Source organism: Ascidiella aspersa, chromosome 4 (genome assembly GCF_963924565.1).
Source record: "Ascidiella aspersa chromosome 4, kaAscAspe10.2, whole genome shotgun sequence".
Lineage (NCBI taxonomy): Eukaryota > Metazoa > Chordata > Ascidiacea > Phlebobranchia > Ascidiidae > Ascidiella > Ascidiella aspersa.
This window is the reverse complement of record NC_139450.1, coordinates 22,347,368-22,368,999: the sequence shown is the minus strand read 5'-3', so window position 1 is coordinate 22,368,999 and position 21,632 is coordinate 22,347,368. Positions and strand designations below refer to the sequence as shown.

General features: G+C 34.7%; 1 protein-coding gene and 1 pseudogene across 1 annotated transcript; both read left to right on the top strand.

Annotated features, from left to right (window-relative positions):
- Window positions 1-1,918: 1,918 nt before the first annotated feature.
- LOC146148683 (cilia- and flagella-associated protein 206-like) lies at window positions 1,919-16,291 on the top strand. Its single transcript, XM_083387080.1, has 14 exons — window positions 1,919-2,190; window positions 4,389-4,561; window positions 4,709-4,815; window positions 4,876-5,034; window positions 5,098-5,182; window positions 6,043-6,172; window positions 6,791-6,910; window positions 6,991-7,094; window positions 9,246-9,340; window positions 9,417-9,566; window positions 9,833-10,026; window positions 10,512-10,652; window positions 14,094-14,237; window positions 15,969-16,291. Exons 1-14 carry the CDS (start codon window positions 1,999-2,001, stop codon window positions 16,062-16,064), a joined length of 1,890 nt encoding a protein of 629 aa, XP_083243206.1. The 5' UTR covers window positions 1,919-1,998; the 3' UTR covers window positions 16,065-16,291.
- A 1,012-nt stretch (window positions 16,292-17,303) lies between these two features.
- On the top strand, window positions 17,304-18,300 carry LOC146148682 (uncharacterized; annotated as a pseudogene).
- The last annotated feature ends 3,332 nt before the right edge of the window (window positions 18,301-21,632 follow it).

The following is a 21,632-nucleotide window of genomic DNA, read 5'->3' as shown; positions in this document are numbered from 1 at the left end:
TATAATACAATATGCAATTAACAATATGCAATAAAAATATAAATTTGCATGAAGCATCAGTAAGTTAAACAATATTAAGTTGGCAAAAACTATGTTATAACAATAGTCTGACTCACAACGGCGTTTGTTTGTAGTTACATAGAAAAAGTTTAAAAAATTATTTTGACAAGCAGGATAAATATTGTCATTTGTCTTTTTTCAAGTTCGTAGAATATGTAAGTTATTAGGACCATTATACTCTCAATGCTAAATGTGCCCAAATACATTTATATATAGCATACCAACAAAGTTGTGATAACTTTTACTTTAAGAGTACCAGATATGCGGAAGGTCTTTGGGCTTAAAAGATTTGGCTGTGCGCTGGTATCGTAAAAATGTTTAGTCGATTGGCGGGTATTAGCAAACTATTGATTTTTAAACCACAAACACAACATCAAATTTATATTTTTAAAATGTATAGTTGTGCTAAGCACAATTAGCATAGAAGATCCATGAAATCTGGAGCATGTGCATCTTGCAAACATAACTAATTTAGGATCTAAATAATTAAATATTCAGTGTTGTAAACAATTTTTTTTGTAATGATTTAGTTCAAGTCAAGTCGTTCTAAATAAACAACAAGTGTAGTTCAAAGGTATTGCTATAGCACTGGATAACTCTAGGGCTGGATAAAGGTATGATGGTATTTATCTTTATTGAATTAATTATTAAAAACAAAGAAAAGATAAAATAAAAATTTAAACTAAGCTTTTTGAAATTATAGTTAAGTTCAATTTTTCAATAAAATTTTTGAATCCGCCAAACATTTTGTTAATAAAGTATTAACAACTACATTTTAAGATCATGTGTTTATAGAAAATACGCTGCACACCTCAATAGTTGAACATTGCAAAATTATTTTTTCTCTAGCTTTATTTCCCTTAACAACAAACAAATCAAATGTCAAAACTGTTTTACACAGAAATATGTAGTTAATACTCTAATTTTACCAAAATTGTATTCAACTGCAACACAAGTTTTTCTTAAGTCAAGTCATTTTAAAAGAACAGTTCACATAAATTTGAGTCACTAGTAAAAGTGTGAGCATGAAAATTACAATTATTTAAACTAATGAGTTCCAATAATATTTACACAAAAATTGTAACTGATTACTTCACGTTGAAATACAATTTTGTCTAAAAGGCATATGAATTGCATTGTTTTAAAGGTTATTTGTCCTTGTTTTGAGTTTAAAAACCAATAGTAAAGTTTTGATCCCCTTTGTTTAGAAGTTATTTGTGTGCTTAACTTGTTTTAAATTATGACTTTTGGCAAACTTAAAGAGTTTAAAAAAGTTTTTCAATATATTTATATTGTTTCCCTCTGGATTAGTTCACATCAAAATATCATCTTAGTGTTCTAAATTAATAAATTGACTATACTGCCACAGACCACTTCAGTTTAAGGTGTCCATTTGTGGAAATTTATATCAAACTCTAAGCCAGTGGTTTTAAACAGAGGCCATGGGGCATGGACCCCTTGGGGTTAATGTACTAGTTTTAGATGTGCCATGGAGGCCTTATTAATTCTTAGCATGTAATTAAAAATAGAAATAAATCTTTCCAAATAAAAAAACACTTCGGCGCCTTCTTAAATGTGTTTAGACTCCCTTTCAGTTTTACATTCGTTGGACCGAAAACAGCAGGTTTTTGAAGTCTTTTTGTTTTAAGATGTCAATTTATTGCATCACATTGGAAAAAATCTTACCGACCCTGGTCCACGCAAACCAATTTTTTTAGTTAGGGGGCAGCGTTAAAAACACTTTAATAACCCCAGATCCAAGCTATAAATAAAGTTGTAAACTAATAAATTTTACAAATAGTAACATATCACCCATAGATATAAACCGGAGAGTTTCTGTTTATTTTTTAGTTTTATATTATGATTATATTATACTGCTAACTTCATGAATGCATGTACACAAACTCAATTTTTGAAAAAGAATAATACTGTTGAATCATGTCACGTGCTCAAGCAGAAAGTGTAATAAAGAACATCATCAGAGAAATTGTTCAAGAATGTGCAAGTAAAGGGCATAGTCTATCCGAAACTCTGGTTGCATTCATGGTAAAAGCTGTTGTCCTCGATCCCAGAAATGAATTTAATGTTGATCGAACACTTACAAAGGATGATGTCCAGAAACTCATCAAGGTAAAATTCATTTGTTTGACAATCCTATATATTTCTATCCACAAGTATTCACATAAAAGCCCAAATAATGCTTTTGAAATCAATATTTGTTGTATCTGATATCTATTTTGTTTGGTTTGTTGCATCGATTAATGTTTATGTACCGACAAGAATAATTAAGTGTTTTTCATTGTTCTGAAACTTAGTTTGGGCTTACAATCATATTAGAGATTAACAAACATTGAACATGCCTATACTTCTGTTACTACACTACACCGGCCTAAATATGTGTTGGTTGACTCTGAATATTTTTTAACACTGATGTATGTTGTTGTATTTCTAAACATTGTTAGTGGTATATTTGGGTTTTAAGTTTTTTGTCGGCATGCTTTATGACATTTTTTTTACTTTTATGCTATATATTTATATGCAGTTTGTGCAACTGGGTTGAGGTTTTTTACTCGCCCTCTTGTCAATGTAAGTGCAATTTACTCGGGACAAGTGCTAGTTGACACCAACTCACTTGACTGCTAGTAGCTTTAGCTAGAATACATTTGTTATTAGACTTCAACCTTTTATGGCACATCAGTGCGCAGCTTCGAACATGTTGGGGAGAGTAATACCACTGTTAGTACAAAAGTTGTGTTTTTAACAAAAGAGAAGGCTGTAGCATAAATACTTAAAAAGCACCATAAAATAAATTGTTTATCATAAAATAAATTGTTTATTGTTTATAATTGTTTTTGTGTAATTTAAATAGGGCCGATTTTCAACATCTTATATAAAGTTAAAAATAAATAAAAAGATAACTTTAAAATAAGCTTTAAAATGTTATCTACTTCTAAATAAGTTTTGATATTCCTAGTAAGTTAAGTCCTTTTAAGTGGAACAAGAATTTTTGTTAAAACAGAACTTAGATTTAAGAATTATACATGACATATTAGGTCAGGGGTTCTCAAACTTTTTTGACCTACCTACCCTTTTAAATCATCTGCATGTATAGCGTCAGCCTATATAATAATTTGAAAACACAAAACACATGTTTTTAGGCCTGGAAGCCATAACTTTGGTCTATCTGCATTTAAACTACAGACCCTAGCCAAAATAAATTTCGACCTATAAGCACATAGTTGCCAATTTTTTTTCAAATAACCCTGGTTACATCATAAACAGAGCAGACAAACTAAAGTTTGTTAGAGGTACTGCAGTTGTAGCAAGGAACATCACAAATCAATTTAATAGCTTATTTGTTATGAAACAGACAATAGTAACTCATGCAAAGAAAATAGTATCAATAGAAAACTTTAGCTGTTGTGGAAAGATTTAATAGTTTGCTATTTGCATATGCATTTCAATAACAGCAATTTGTTGATGTCCAGCAACAAGTCATAAACGTGTGCAGCATGGTGATTTTAACTTCAAGGCTGAACTTGGTAATCTTATCTTACTTGTCACATAAAAGCAACAATTTTTCAAGCACTGTTCCGGAAAGTCGTTACAGTGTCAATTTAATAAACTTGCTCAAGCACCCCCAGAGGCACGTATGCTCTAAATAATGCATTCTAGTAAGATGATTTTGACAAACAAGTTGTAAAGGCTATTACCTCCACAGCTGGTAAGTTTGTGGGAACTGCCAAAAAATCTATCTTGATTAAAAAGTCTTTCTCAACATGAAGAGAGCATACTGCCAAAATGTTATAAATTTGTGATTAAGTAATTTGCATAAATTGAATTTCTTAAGTGTATTCACTGGGCATTAGCATGTAGTCACACAGAAAGATAAGAAAATATTTTGGGGAAGTGGAATTAATATTTATTACTTATCTGATTTAAGTTGGTCATAAAATGTTAATTAAAATAGGGCTGCACTTCAGGTGTTATGTTCGTATTAAAAAGACGGAAAAATGTTGTGTTATGAACGGTGAGTTTTGACTGAAAAAATTATTTCAACTGTGTCTAACACATCCCAGATTATAAAAAATGATTAGCGCAAGACATGACTAATTTTTGGCATTTTACATAATGGTATCTGCAAATTTAGCATTAAAACAAAATTCAACTGGTGCACTTTGTAAAATTATGTAATGAGATCTTGAAAATTGGTGTTCTATATTGTAAACTGTTTATTCTAACAGAAAAAATAGCATTCAATTGAATAAAGAGTTGTGTGTCACAAGCTGTGGGTTGACCTTATGCTAATTTCTGTTTTTATTTTTTAGCATTGTGTTGAAAGACTGATTGATGTCAGATCACCAAGTTTGGACACCATAAAGATGCAAGTTTATTTTGACATGAACTATACAAGTAGAAGAGAATTTTTGGATGAACATCGACGAGTTTTAGAGGCCAGATTAACTCCTGTTACAAGAGAAATAACAGATAGTAGGGCGAGGTAATTGTGAATAAAATTATGACTAATTTTTCTGATACTAGAATAGGTTTCCTGGACGCTATAGTTCTGTTAAATGGTGAAATAAAGTTACATGTCTAAAAAAACATGTTTATATTTATTAACCAACTTAAAACTGGTTGAAAATAGAACAAGGGAAGAGTTGGAAAGTCTATATCGGAAAATCGTTTCTTATGTCTTATTACGTTCAGGATTAGGATCACCAACCGATATTGCAGTTGTCCGTGAAGCTACTGGTAAATAAAAATTGTATGTTTGCAATATAAAAACAACTTTAAATTTAATCATTTAATTAGCTGCTTTACAAAGTGTATTTCCACAAACTGAACTTGGTACATTCATGTCCTTGACAAAAAGAGATAAAGAACGACAGTTGCAGGAGCTAACATTGATCGTGTCTGGCATTAGACTATTTAATAAGGAATGTGGAAAAGGTGGAGAGGGCATTGATGACTGTAAGTCTAGTAAATATTTTTAACATATAATATATTGAATTTTAATAAATATATCACTCGAAGTGCCTGGTATTTTGAATGAAGCTATTCCAGCAACTACTCAAAATGTGGATATTGAAATTCAAACCAGTCAACAAGCGGCTTTTAGGTAAAATTATTTCATGGATAAAAAATTATGGAAAACGTATACATAATTTATATTGATACAGCAAAATACAACAAAAACAATACCTTTAATTTTTTTTAAATTGTCTCCTAAATGAAATTATGCATGTTAAAAATATGTTTTGCTTAGACAAAAATTTGTCTACGGCAGTTGCAAACTCATCCAATGGTTTAAATTTTCCAATTTTCTATTACTTGTGAACCACACATTAAGTTGATGGTTTAATTTAATATGAAAAATGTGAACTGTGGTAAATCTTTTTTATATTGGTTTGTTTAATCGTAACACCTACTTAAAACCAAGAGATTTTAGCCAGCAGAATGGAAAAAGCACTTTTTTGTAAACCGCACAAGTAAGACTTTATTATGGGCCAGATATCAGCTTACATAATTCACTTGTAATTCAGGCCACAGATTAAATGATTTTTAAACCTACATTTGGTTGATAAAATATATAGAGGTTAATAACTAAATAAAAAAAAATATTAACATGCCAAGTTTTATGCAATAATTATATATGTTTAAACTGGTGCACAAAAATCAACAGAAATATTTTAATTGTGTAATGAAATGATTTTGCAGAAAAATGTGAATTAATTTTCTCATTATTTCAATATAAACATGTAAATTGTTAAAGCTTTGTTTATCACCAATAAGACTGTTTTTACACAACAGGGTTAAACTGATCTTGCTTTCAATGTTGTGAGGATATAAGTGTTTTTGTTACATATATTTTTTGGTATTTGAAGATAACTATTTTTTGTTATCAGATAAAATTTTATTAAAAACAATGGCCTTTTTCCATGAAGTTTTCGTTTGTAATATTTTGTACAACTTGTTAAGGTTTACTGCCCTTGTGGAGAGATTTAAAATTCATGATCCACCAACATCTCCAAATGAAATTCCAATTCAGCTTTTAAAAGACTCTCTTATTAATGTTAGACAACATGAAGCATTATTAAGGATTCTTCTGGTAACCTTTTTTATATATACTGTTATATTGTCGTTTTATTATGGTATTGTGAAAAAAAGACCAACGGCATGTAATAAAGATAATATGCAGTAATATCCACAACAGACAAAGATCTTTATCATATGAATAAGACCTTAATCTGTCAGAATAAGTTCTAAATTCATCGGAATGAGGTCTAATGGCCAAAATAATTCCTGAAGCAGTTGGGTGTGAGTATGTGACGACCAGGGCCATTGGTCTGGCATCGGCCGGTTTGGTGTCAACATTTGAGCACTCTAGTTTAAGCGAAGTTGGAACGGTGCTTTTATTTTAGAATTTGCGAAAGATTAATAGTCTGATAATTGATTTCTATTATGTGGTTAACGGTTCAAAGGTTAGGTTCAAATATATGTATATATTTGTTATCGGGATACTAAAAATTATTAATATCTGAACTAACCCTAGTTTTGTGTTAGGTAAAAGGTTATATAGGCCTGATTCACTCAAGTCTTATTCCAACATGTTTAGGATTTTAATATTTAGACGCTATTACAACTATTAGGTAATAGTCCTATTTTGGTCTTATTCCAAACTGTGTTTTATTCCAACATTAATAATTATGTTTTAATATACACATAGAATGACATAATTGGATGTGCTCAACAAGTTGAAATGCTAGTAAACCAACTAAGTGCAAGAATGGAACAACTGCAGCAAACTGTTCAGTCTAAAACTGCTGTTCCCACTGCTCAAGTTTATGTAAGTTATTTATTTTTATTTTTACATGTTTTTCTGGATCTAAATAAACCGAAGTTTTAAATTTTGTATTATATTTATAGCCACAATTTATAAGTATTTCCCATTTATGGACATGCTTTCAAGATGAGATGGTTCTGCTGAGCGTTCTTAGCAACATACTGGCCAGTATTGAGCCATTCACAAGGTATAAAAATATAACAACTATATTTGTTAAACAATATGTTAAAAAACGCATACAAAAAAACTACACCTTAAAACAAATGTTTTTTCATTGATACAAAAAATTAATTAGATGGTATAGAGAGGCTAAAGAGTTATTAATTTTAATAGGTTATGTTGTATACTTAGTAAAAATTATAAAGCCGTCTTGTAAACAAACATTTCAAGGGAGGTCAATATACACGGCCTATAGTAAAAATAGGTGAATAATCACTGGCTTATTGGGTTAAGGAATTATCTCTAAATATATTTGGCTTGTTTTGGCTTGTTTTTTTTTTTCGCTGAAAGACCGCGAGTTGTTTGTAGCAAGAGAATGACGAAGAAATGTGCGCGAGAATTTCGCTCGTCGTAAGCGAGGAGCCTCGCGATACTCTTAAATAGAAAGCGAATTGGCCTAAGTTTCTTGAAAACAAAAAAAAAACGACTCTGACGGTTTCGAGGCCCCTTGCTTAAAACACTGTTATTGGAACGCGAGGTTCGCAAAATATCGCGCTTATTGCAGCGGCGTTAACACGTAACAGTTCTCAATTTCGAACGGGTTACGAGTTACGTTTTTTTTACCATAAACGCCGTGTGGCACTTGGATTACGGGCCGTATCATTCTTAAGTTTTTATGTTTGCCGATCGGCGTATGTCATTGTTTTTTGTTACGTAAAAGATGGGTGACTTGCTAAGCGAAGTGTAGCGCGCTATAGCTGCGCATTTAGTCAATCCATTTGAGAAACAACACACAATAAACAAACTGGTTACATGTTCAATTGTCATAATTATTTCAGCGAACTTACACAGGGATGCGACAACATATATTAATTATTAGAAGGCCACAGCTTGAACGCTTTGATTAAAATTAGATTGTGCTCGCGTCATGGGCTTAAACCAGGGGTCGGCAATCAGATAGGTCTCCGCGGGCCGCACAAAATGATAACTAAGAATTGTGTTATTAACATGTTCAAACAACTGTGAATCAGCCGGGCCTCGGATCGTTTTGGCCCTTAAAATGTGTTTAATTACGTTTACGGAGGCAGTGAAGTGTTGGCACAAAGCGCGAAAAAAACGCGTTGGTTTGGTTTAAAATTCGAGTTCACACGTCGTCATCCATACTACTAATAAAAGTAATTGTAGGAAACGCGATGACATTTATAGTTAATGTAGGTCGGTGTTTGTTAGTTTTGAAGTGAAGACCCACCTGGCGAGCGAAGCGAGCGCGATTTTTTTAGGGTATTCTGGCGTTTCTTTTAAATTTCTTGTAAAAAAAATGTTAAAAAATATATCTCCAACATTTTGAATACGTTTTCCGTGATGCACTTAGCGGCCTTCCACGGCGCAACGGTAAAAAAGCGTTGATCTTGGTGAAAACACAGCAGCAAAACGTAAACAAACAGGACGTAGAATGATGGTTCGCGCGAAGCGCAAAAATTTTTTGCACTTACGTAGTTAAAATAGTCAAAAAGTATGTGAAATCGACTCGTGTCTAATTTGTCAAAGAGGTGGCGGGCCGGATGAATTACATCGGCGGCCGTAGGTTGCCGACCCCTGGCTTAAACGATTTAACTTCGCAAATGTCTTACGCCGGAAAAAAACAGTTTCAAAAATCTTTTTGCAAATAGAAGATATGGTCACGCAAATAATTGCATTAACTTTATTTGATAATCTTACGCTGTTACGCCAACTGCATTTTCATATATTTAGCAATTTTTTTTATAATAACTTTAGTTTACGTAGAGTCGTAGACGAATAGTTTAATTTTTTATTCACACTGTAGATTAAATGCCGCTGCCTCACAGGCCGTATTCTTATAAGGTGTTACTCTTAATGTGGGAAAGCATTTAGTTAACACACTTAGGGCATAATTAGAGGCTTATAGTTAAGGGGCGACCAGCGCATTTGCTCTTTTACAATGTAGGCTACATGTTTTCCAATTAACGCGAAATGCACAAAAACACATGGAATTTTTATTTATCGAGCGTGTAGTGCCACGTAGTGCAACGTTTAGACATAAGTAAAAATATTATGTCATTTGTAAAAATTGGCATTATTTAGCCTTCCGACGAAGATGTAACGATATCGCTTTCCAATTAATTATTTTACAACGCTTTTAATTATGTTTAATGTGCAGGACACAAAGAGATTTGTTTCCAGAAGAGCTCATTTCACCCCTTCTGGAAAATATTATAATTAAAACTGATGAGCAGAGGATTCTAGAAACAATGGGTTTGTATGAATGCAGCATGTAAAACAATACAGGCTTGCTGGTAACATCTTATAACATATTCTACATTTGTTTCAGGCAATCGTGTTGACCCTGATGACTTTAAAGAAAATCAAGAAATTCAGTGGCTTTTTCCCGAAACCACTAAAAACTACGACAGATTACTACTGCAGTTTAGGGGCTGTTGTGGGCATGCTATTGTGAAACATGATAGATTGCTTTTACCAGGTACGTAAAAAATAAAAAGTTTTTTATGGCACATCATGTTTAACAGCAAACACAGACCCGGTTATATGATCTTATATTGACATTATTTCAGATCCGAATAAACATTATTTTTATGTTTTTGAATATTATAATTTTACAGGAATATTTTTTGTATTTAATTAAAATAAAAATTAAACCATGTTAGCAATCCATTTTTAGACTTTATGTATTTTTACTTACTGTAAAACTATCTAATACTAAATAAATATGCACAAAAATATTTTTAGGTAATCCTGACATTGGAATTCTGCAGTATCAAGACAAATTGTTTGTATTTAGTTCGAAGCCAGCTGCATATGAGTTCGCCAATAATGCAGAGCGCTTCATATCTCAAGTTGGCGAGGCTGCCAAGAAATCCCCGGAGTTGATACAGTTGCTTGAATTACATCAACAATTTGCCGCAATATCACCTTATTCTCAGGTCAGATTAAAAAAACGACCATTAAGTTGATTGATTTGAAAATGAGGATAGTTTTTATAAAGTTGTCGTAGTGCGATCACAGGGTACGGCCTGTCCGATGGTTGTTTCTCGACTCCCCCCCTATAAGCATGTGTAGCTCAGTCGTAAAACCGGCCCCGGATGGTCGAGTTCCAACCTCACTACAGGCTAACTTTCCAAATGATCAATCAATGTTTGTAATTAACTTTTGAAAAGAAAGAGAAGTTTAAGTACCACCTCAGCCAACCTGGAATACTTTTTTTTTTAACTTTGTTTAGTCTGCATTTTATGAAAGTTAAAATAAATGACATTTTTTATTTGTTTCTTTTGAATAAAAACGAATGTTTTGAGAGTGGCCGTTTGTAAGATAAGTTTTGTGATTCATGTGATAAACAGCTAGACGTTTCCTTAACTTGCTTCTTTTGTGGTATGCTATGTGATGTATTAATCTCTTTAATATTATTCAGGGTGAAACTGGAAAGTTAATAGAAAAGCCTGTGACGAAGTCAGATAGTGGGTCTCAAACAGACACACATATCCTGCCATCGAATGTTGTCAAAGAATATGAATGGAATGAATGGGAACTACGAAGAAAGGCACTTAAACTGGTATGTTTTAGCATTTTGCTGTTTAGATATATAATTAATTTAGGATTTTTTGCCCTTTTTTGTGCAATAGTGATTCATTGTAAATTTACAGTACATAATTCGATTTTGGTATAACGCTAGTACAGTAAGCTGTATTATTTACTTGGATGTATTTAAAATCCGGCATAGCAGAATTACTTTTTGCAATGTATTACGGATTGGTTAATTTTTCCGTTAAAAACTTCTGTCCAACTAGAAGCTCACTGTCATATCATTGTCATAAAAATAAACACAATCGTAGAATGTGCGACAATTGCTGATTACAACTAGAAATTGTTACAAAAGCTGCAAAGTCTACAAAGTGTTGTAAACTGGTTAATGTTAACCAACATGTTTTTTACCTGCAAAGACTACAAATTCAGGTAAAAAAAATAATAATGAGTAATAAAAAATCGAAACTTGACTGACAATAAATTCCTTTATTCGCTGTCGGTTTAGTCTACATTTTTAACATCAAAGGCAAAACGTATACGTTTTACTGACGCAACTCTGATTGGATATTTCCTACAACTCGTGATAAACACTCCTTTATCGTGCATTGTTGTTATAGAGAAATTCTTTTCTTTTTTTAATTTCTGTTAAATTAGACTATAAAGCCATTATATCGAGCAATATGCGAATATAGTTTTCTTTTAAATTGAAAGTTTTAATAAAACGCATTTTTTTTCATATACTGCATATTTGCCCACAAGTTCGCTGAGGCGTTATCCACAAAAAAATTCCATTGCCCCACAAAAAAATCTGGATCTGCCAATGGCCTTAAAGCTAATAGGTAAAATATCCCACAACTTTTTAGCGAATATTAACTGGATAAATGATCATTTGTAAAATTGTTCTTCCAGCCAAGACTGGTATATATATGTTTTCGCCTTTAGTTGCAATTATATTGCCCTGAAGAAGATTGCCCGAAGGTGATCAAAATGTTGGCACTTTAATAAAATTTTGCCGGAAGAACAATTGAACATTTGAAACAATTGAAACAATGCCTGGCAGCAACATTTATTGATAAATGATATTGAATCGAGCAATGTGCAAAATCTATCACCTCTTCGTCAACATTGAAAGTTTTTTTGCGCCTGACGCCTTCCCGTCTTCCCTTCAAATCAGAGTTTTGTTGCACATTTGCGCACAACTCCAACTAGACTACCATGTATCTAAAGGTTACGGATTTTATGACGTCTCCTGCTCTAAAACATCATGTTTTCTGCAACAAAAATCCTAGATCCACCCCTAAATCTTACTAAACTGTCAAAGCAAGCTATTTGTGGATTTTTTCAATAAGAGTCACAACTCATATTGTGTCTATTCGACCCCCCAAAAAAAAAAATCCCTCTGTAAATTAGAAAATGCCATTGTAAAACCGTTTTTCTCAAGTGATTTGATTTTGTCACTGAACATCAATTTTTTCTTTGAAAAGTATTTAATGTGTGTTTATTTTTTCTTAAAAGTTTGTGGCAACTCTGAACTTTAATATTTAGGACTCGTGTGAAAGCGGCATTCATGGATTTGTGTCATATTAAAAATACGAATATGTATTCCCAGTATAAAAATTGTGAACAGTTTAATTTTAAAACAAGCCGCATTGTTGTGGGTAATTCCTTTGACCGATAAAGTTAACATCCGCGAAATTTTTAAATAGTAGACCGACCCAAAAGTTTGTAGCCTATAGTTAAACGCTATTTGAGAAGTTAAGATGCCTTGTCCTAAATCACTTTTACCTATTATTTTGTACCGTAGCCGTGTCATTGTGATGACACTGTCGTGTTTTAAAGTCTGTCTTGCATTTAATTGCTGTTGCTAAAAGCGTGAAAAAACGTTTCTGGCAAAGGCGCTACATTCGGCTAAGCTAGTTTCAAAGGGTTCTGCACAACCACACGTGTTCCAGGGAAAGATCGCTGGTAATTAGAACAATGTGTTGTAAAGATTATGCTAGACTTATAGGCAATATTAAAGTGCACACTCCAGTTTTGGGTAAGCTTATTGGACAGGTATGGAAGGCCTACTACGTAATACCACTATACGAAAACAGGGGAGGATCCAGGAGTTTTGTTCGGCTTATGGTCTTAAAAAATTTGATACAGACATCAAAAAATTACGCCATAAAACATTTAATCCTAAACACATCTGTTATTATCGAGAGAACTCGTGTTCAAATATGCAGTTAAAAACCAATCGAATCAAAAATATGCAAAATGCATTAATTTGTTTTGAATTGGCATAACTTAAATTAAAAGGATACGTGATGCATAAGGTCGTTAAAAGAGATTCGAATATTGTTCTTATAAGTCCGCATGATGCAACACGCCATGGTATGCATATCGCCTTTGGACTAAATTGATTTAAGTAAAATGAATAGAAGTTTGCGAGAAGCGCGAATTTTTTATTACTATAGTTAAACTTAAATTAAAAGTATAATTTAGGGGGGCTTTGGTCGGAAGGCCTTATGGCGCAACAATGAGCTAAGGTTGCAGCCCTTTGCCACACCTACCTTATGTACAGCTGTTAGCGGCACAAAAATATACATGATAAAACTAAACTATTAAAAAATAACTCGCGGCCCACTTAAAATGGCTAAATGGTCACATTTGGGCAGCGGACCATAATTTTTCGACCGCTGATATAGGCCGAATGTAGGTCAACATTTTGTTTAATTTACCGAAAAAAGTTTAGACATTTAAAAAGAGTTGCCCCAAATTACTTTTACTATTGTCCAATTTAGAACAACTCATAACGCACAGTTTGTGGTAAAGTAACTGGAAATAAACACAACTCCGTTGAAAGTTTTCTAAATACCACTTTTAAGTGAACCCTATTGTTAATTTGAGACAACTTACCATTACCGCTTGCATTACTGCCGTTTCATAGAAGACAAAAAAACGTTACAATAATCGACGCTATTAACAACTAATTACATCTTAGTGATCGTGAAACAACTTCAGCTTTAAATAGTAGTTGACCGTCACATTGCCAAATTGTCTTACACCTGTTGACTTTAAAATTCTCGTGAAAATTCAAGAAGGTATACGTTGCACAATATTTCCGATGTCACGCGCTTTCAAGAAAAGTTAGTACTACAACGTAAACGTGGTTTAGGCTACCATTTAATTTATTTCTGTAAGGAATTCGATTGGTACTAGCCTACAGTATCTGAAATAAATGGCGATAACAGGAGCCTTCGACGTTGTACGATTTTAGTATTCTCAAACAGTTTAATAAGCTTTTAACTTTAAGATATAGACTTGACATAAAGGGAAAGCTTGTATATTGTCATGTAATTCCCACATTTAAAAGTTGAGCAATGCTGGAAACTATGTAAACCAAGCATGTTACGCTATTGTTAAAAAAAATTCCATAAGGTATGCATTAAAAACACATTTTTTCATCTGTTCGCTTTTTGTTTAGGCCAACCTACGAACTAGAACAACCAAAGGAAGTCAAACTAACTTGAGCAACCTAAGAAGAGAGAACCAAACGCAAGTTTATCTTCCAAAAGACCAGTCCTCACAAACCAAAGAAGAAGGCCAAAGTAACGTATCGAGGCCACAAGTAAGAGATACGCACTATTTTTATGCTCAATCGCGAACTTGTTTTGCCATTATTTTAAAAGGTTTTAGCATCATACGTAATTCCATTGCACCATAAATACAGATACGCGTCGTCTAATGCGATAAATTAGAGCATACACAGAACAGCAAATAATACCATTTTTTAATCATTTACAAACACGTTCGTGTGAATTCAATTGAACAGTGGTTCTTAACCTTCCATTACTGCTGCTCCCTTCCGTAGGATCCCAACTGAGATCCTGAAACAAAAAATTCGAACCAATACATCATTTAATGATCACTAGAAAAAAAAACCGTGTTAAATAGAGTGTTTACTGACAGTTAAACTGGTGAAGGACTTCTCGCGTTGTCCAGCCATAAGTATTACCGCGACAATAAACTCGATACATTGCTAATTCTACCTGAATTTCGTAGTTGAACAAAACGTAATAAGTTCATTATGCTGTGGCCTCCTTATAACTATTGTACGTTGTAACTTGTCCGTAAAAATTTGCTGAAGCATCATGTTAAAGCTTGCAAAATAAAATGATTGTGGCATTTACCATGTAAACAAAAAATTGTATTACTGATAGACATCTTCGTTAGAGGGCTAAACAATGCGACAGTAAACTGGTATACTATTTTCACTTATGCTTTAACGTTGCACCACGACATTTCTTTTGGCGTGTTATAAATTTTTGCGAGAAAGGTCTAATAAAGCCACAGCAGAGAACTTAGCTAGATTAACAAAAACGTCTACGTTGGCTAGTGTGACGCTGGTAACAAATGGCTAGTGTAACACTGATAACAATTGTGTAGGTTAGTAGAAGTCATAGACGACTAGCATTTACTCTTTGGAAGTTCAGCTTAATACAAAACAATAGTCGGTCGGTTATAGCGTGGTACAATGCGCTTTCCCGTTAAGCGAAAAAGTGACAATTGGCTGGCTAGCGTGATGTCCGACTCCGGCCTAATGTGCAAATTTGTCGACTAGTCTTACTCGAGTTCCGAGTTCGATTCCGACTCCCCAGCCCTGGTTAAAGCAGTGCAGATTGCAAAATAATAAGCATTTAACAAAAATGCAATGTTGTGTGTTGTATCTGAAATGGATCGACTTTATGTAAGGTTATGATTTTTAAGCATGCGTTTTTGTTAAAACACTGTATAATCCCAAATTAGCATATAACCAAACATTAATGTTGTGTTGTATGTTAAAAAAGATCGAATAAATACTCAGCTATATCGCGCTCCACTTCGCTAAGCACGATACATTTAATTACAAGGGAATTCGCCGCGAAACTTTCTTATAAAGTCTTGACAAAAACCTTTCTCTTGACATTTGGAGCAGGCGGCGCAGCTTCTTGCATGCGCGAATATCCCGGCGAATCAAATTATGAAACATATACTTCACAGTTTAATGTCGCATGCTATATTTTTATGTTAAATTTTGTAGTTTACCATACCAAATAAATCGACTGAAACTATGTTACACGTTTATTAAGGTACTTTAGACTTTTAAAGATGCGCACACAAAGGTTTGGTCGGTCATAATGAATAATGCCTAAATAACATCAAAAAACACCTTCGTTTACCTTTAGTGAATGGAAGCAGTTCACTGTTAAGTGATAAAATACCTTAAAAATTTTCAACCACTTATAAGATGCAAAAACCACGTGATCGTTAGTTATAAGAAACAATTATAAACATCTCTTATACCTTTTCTATCTTGTAGATATTTCTTGCTGGATTACGCGGTATCCGTGGTATCAGAACTATGGTCAAAGTTGATCTGACCCGTGATGTGAGCGAGGACTGCATGGATAGTTAATATATAGCACCTTTTTTCAAGGGTGTTTTGTAACTTTATTTTATATTAATAACGGCATTTTATCGCACTGTAACCCTTTTATTACGAACTATATCAAAACATAATGAAGGTTCGCTTTGTTTTTTAAGGTTGTCTGAAGCAGGGATGTCCGTCCGATACTTAATTTTATTTTAAGCCGATACCCAAATGTGACGCGATCTGATCCGATACCAAATGACGTCAATTGAACGTCCAAATGTACTTTAGGGTTATAAAGATAAGATTTGATTTAGTGTTAAGAAGCTTATAGGCCTGTAAAGCAATGGTACAAAAGAGACTCAACCTCAAAAGTAATACCAAAAAGGTTTTATTCTAGTCATTGAAAATATGTCTGAAACTTACAAAAACAGTCCCCATGAAAAATACCGTGTACGAGATATCATAAAGACCTCATCGAAAATGCTTTTAAACGCCAGAGATTGGTGTCACATAAAGGAATATATCTACTAAAAGTCTGTTGGGCCAAAACGATTAAACGGATTTATGACGTCATTAGGGCGTCTTTAACAAAAAAGTCAATTTCGCAATGTGGCGCAGGCACTTTAAGAGTGGCTACATGTGAAGACAAAACACACAAGCGTAAAACGTTAATTTGATAACTTGGTAATACAATGCATGACGTCCGAATGATTCAAAAGTTTTATTTAAATCGAAGAGTAATAACCAGTCAGAATTGACAATATAGGCTAAAATGTTATACAACCCATAGAGAACAGTTATGGCTCCTGAGGTATATATAGGCCTAATTATACGGAGGTAAGTATTGCCGTTAAAAGTTATATGGCTATGATATGTAATATCCAGTTGTAGTGCAACTCGACAGGTGCTGGGCTGAAATGATTTTTTAGTGTGGAGCTTGAAACTGGGTACGAGCCACAATAAAATATTTATTGCAAACGAGTGACGGTAGGCCTACTTACAGTTACAGGTACTTACGATATAGGTACAATGATTTACCTTCGTAACGTACGCGATCTGGATATCCACAAGTAAACAGTGAGACTGCTAATTTTGGCTTCCGTTTCAGATTCTAAACTAACTTGGATTTGTTTGATCGTAGGAAATTTTAGACTTGGAGAAAACAGATAGTTTTAAACACGTCACAGTTGATTTTGAGCACTGGATGGCCAGGGGTCACGGAAAACGCTTTGAAGAGCAATATTCGCATTCGAGACTGGCGCTCCTAGAGCATGGAGCAAAATGAGTGAAAAAGCTAGTTATGCCCAAGCGGCAGGCGAAAGTGCAGTAAGTGCACTGAAAAGGCCTAACTGTTTAAGCTTTAAGAGGAGCTAATCAACTTAAAAGAGAAGACTTCTGGAATTTAATGAAAGAGGTTGATTTTCCTCTGAAAAAAATTATAGGAATAGCGGAAATGAAAGGAACTCTAGTAGAAGTGACGTGTACGTCCAGGGAAAATGTACTTGACCTTCATAGAAGACTACTGAATGTGTCATACATTCGGAATGTTCGTCTTTACGAGTCCGATGTGATTAATGTAGGAATTGGTTGGGTACCAATTCCACTCCCGAATGAAGTTATTGAAAGCCGGATTAAAGAACAGTTTGGAGAAGTAAAAAAAATGACACACAGAAAAGACAAAGAAGGATTGTTAACGGGAATGAGAATTGCAACAATGAACAAAGCGGATTTAGAAAAAAATCCAATACCAAGTTATATACGAATGAACGGTTGTGAATTTTATTTTGAATTTTAGGAATTGTGAATTTTAGGATTGCCCAAATTGTCACACGGACAGTCTTCTGGGTCCCCAATGCCGTCATTTTTACTGCTGCAAATGCAAACAAGAATACAGGGTTACCAACGCATACTGCGATGACACCGTCTTGTGTTTGGTGCCCTTGGAGGAAACAGTGGCCAACTGGCTCAAGTTCCAGGCCAAAATGAGACTTATGCCCTGCTGTGAGGAAATACAACCGGAGTTTCGAATGGACGGCGATATGTTCGAGTGCATCCAATGCAAAAGGTACGCAATAACTTGTGTGTGTAACACTGTAAATGCCCTTCCAAACATTACCATGTCCAAGAAATGTTTAAATCATCTATGCAAATATAAACTGATACACTGCAGTTGCGGGAAAAATCCGCCGAGGTTATTGAACCGAGCCGGCCATATAACTGCAGTTGCGGGTTCCAATATGAGTGGGATATCGAACTAGGAGTACAGATAAACAATTAGATGTATTATGGTAACTATTTTGGTGTAAATTTTTTGTTGTTGTATAATGAGCTTCAATATCGCATCATTTAATGTGGGGGTATTCGAAATCCGCGCAAACGAAAGCCAATCTTTAACTTTCTTAGAGAGAAAAACTTTAATATTGTCCTTTTGCAGGAAACACACTCCTCAGTAAGGGACGAAAAATTATGGGAAATGGAGTGGGGATTTAAAATATTATGGGCACATGGCTCTACTCGCAGTAAAAAAGTTGCCATTCTATTGACAAAAAATACCTCGATGTCGATTAAGGAGCTATAGAAATAGACTCCGAAGGGAGGTATCTGGTTGCCTCGTTAACGGTTGAAGGCAAAGAGTTTAAATTGTGCAACGTTCACGCCCCAAACAACGACGATCCCAAGTTTTTTGATCGAATATTTGCGAAACTGGCATCTATTGACAACTCGGAGTAAATTTTGGGGGGTGATTTTAATACGATTTTGCAGGGTAACTTAGATAAAAACCAGGGTCCCTCTCATTCTAACCGAAACTCTCGTGCCAGAGTTTTATCGCACATGCAGTCCTACAAGTTAAGTGATGCGTTTCGATATTTGCACCCTACGGCCCGCCAATACTCAAGGTTTCAGGTAAACCCCATGACCGCGACGCGTATTGATTTCTTTTTAATATCGGAGTCATTATTAAATTACCTAAATTCCTCAAACATCACACCAGGCATTAAATCAGATCATAAAATAGTAACCCTTTCGATGACAGTCTCGAGTTCTCCTCGTGGCAAAGGATACTGGAAGCTAAACACAAATCTCTTTGCTCAACAACGAATCATAAAAAACACGAGGCGCACAATACGTGATTATGTGGCTAACAATCCTAAACATGAGGTGAATTCACACATTCGGTGGGATGCTCTTAATGCAGTAATCCGTGGGGAGTCCATTAAACACAGCGCCAAAGTAAAACGAGCAAATACAGCCAACAGCAATATTTAGAACGGGCGATAGAAGAAATTGAACGAGAATTAACGCTGACAAATCAACCCAACACGGTTCAAGGCGATAAGTCGGTCAAATTAAAACTGGAGTTAGATAACTTGATTGAAAGACGTACACAAGGTGCTATTATTAGAAGCAGAGCGCGCTGGACTGAGATGGGTGAAAAAAACACAAAGTACTTTCTAAACTTAGAGAAACGCCACGTCCAAAAAAATCAATCAACCGCCTAAAAGTGGGTGATGAAATCCAAACAGATCCAAAGAACATTCTAAAAGAACTGGCAAATTTTTTTGAAAGTCTATACAAACGATGCTAAATATATGCGATGCTAAGTATACTAAGACACAAATTAACGTACACTTTTCGACAGTAAATCTGCCGCGGCTAGACGCAATACAGAAAGAATCGACCGAGCGCCCAATCACGCTTGAGGAAATTCTAGCGGCAATTAACACTATGCCGAGGAATAAGTCCCCGGGCCTTGGTGGATTGCCGGTAGAATATTATCAGACTTTTGGCATGAGATAAAAACCTTGTTTTACGACGCTGGGATGTATACTGAAGAAACCGGTAAATTTAGTCAAAGTCAAGCGCAAGGTGTAGTAGCACTAATCCCCAAGGCACATAAAGATCCTTCGCTGATAACTAATCACCGCCCCATCTCTTTGCTTAATGTGGACTATAAAATTATGTCAAAAGTTATAAACAACAGGTTAAAAGCCAATATCGAGTTCCTAATCAGTAGAGACCAAAATGGCTTTATGAAGGGTAGATATATTGGGGATAATCCATAACCTAATAAACTGGATAAAATGTTGTTATGCGGAACCTACCTGTAAAATAACCAACAATAACTTTTTGTCGCGCGAATTTAAAATCGAAAGAGGTGACCGGCAAGGCGACCCATTATCTCCGACTCTTTTTTTTGTCTAGCAACGGCGTTGCGAAAAGACGAATTTGTAGGACTACTACTTAATGGAGACGATTTTAAAGTATCTCTACTTGCTGATGATACGTTAGTCTTTTTAAGAGGCGAACAGAAAGATTTCGAACGAATATTTGGTGTGCTAGATAAATTTGGAGACATGTCCGGATGCAAAATCAATATGCAAAAATCGCTTGCATTTCATGTAGGAGCCAATCGCTCTTCGACAGAAAAACCTTACGCGAACAAAGGCCTCGAGTGGCCAGAACACTCACTTAAGTACATACTGAGGTATGAAAATTCTACTAAAAAACCCAAAGGAACTGCTTACGCTTAACTTTGGAGAAGTTTTAAATAAAATTAGTGCAATTATAAATATTTGGTCCTCTCGGGGGCTAACTCTTCTGGGATGAATTTGTATACTGAAAAGCTTAGTGATTCCCACACTAATTTACAAAATTGGTGTCCTCCCGGTCAACTTGCCCGAATCATGGGTGCGTAAACTTAAAACGAAATTATTTCAGTTTATATGGGGATCTAGATGGGAGAGAGTTAAGCGAACAAAAATATGCGCAAATACTGAACATGGAGGAGCAAATATGTTGGACGTTGACGCATATATTATGTCGCTGAATATTAAATGGGTGTCAAAACTTTTTGACGACGAGTATAATGCACTGTGGAAAACGCTTGAAAATGGTGTTCTAACAGACAAAGAACTCGAATGCTGGCTGCGAGGAGACTTATCTGTCGCATCGAGGCAATGATAAACCAGTGCTTTTCAACCCGTGGGACGGTACGCACTTGTGCGGATGAAAAAAATTGTAACGCGGATGACTAGCGTCGCGCGGATGGATGTGCGGATGAAAATGGTGCATGTTATTATTTTTTATGTGTAATACAGTAATCAAAAAAGCTGGTGCGCTCACTTATTTATACACAAACCCTTTCATTGTTATTTCACAAATAAAACTAAAGGTTGCAAACTTACTGGGCTTGTTTTGTGCGGATGGAAATATTCCGAAATAAAAAAGTGCGGATGGAAATATTAAAGTTTGAAAAGCACTGTTCTAAACTAATACCTTTACGCACTACTAGAAAGGCAATATCAGTCTGCAGGACAGTGGTTCTCAAAGTATGGGTCGCGACCCAAACATGGGTTATTGCATCATAAGTGGTTTGAAGAACGTTTGATGGCAGCCAGCTACAGTACAGCCATAGCCAACTACAGTAGCTGCTAAGACTGGTGTAAGCTTTTAGTCACCAAACAAGCCACGCTGATATTATAAAGGAAAAAATTCAGTTTCACCAATCACACTAAAATAAATAAATCATTGTTTCACAGAACTGTGTACTACATCTGGCTGTCTGTGTCTTTTTTTATTTCATGCATATCAGAAAAGGTATATTTTTTT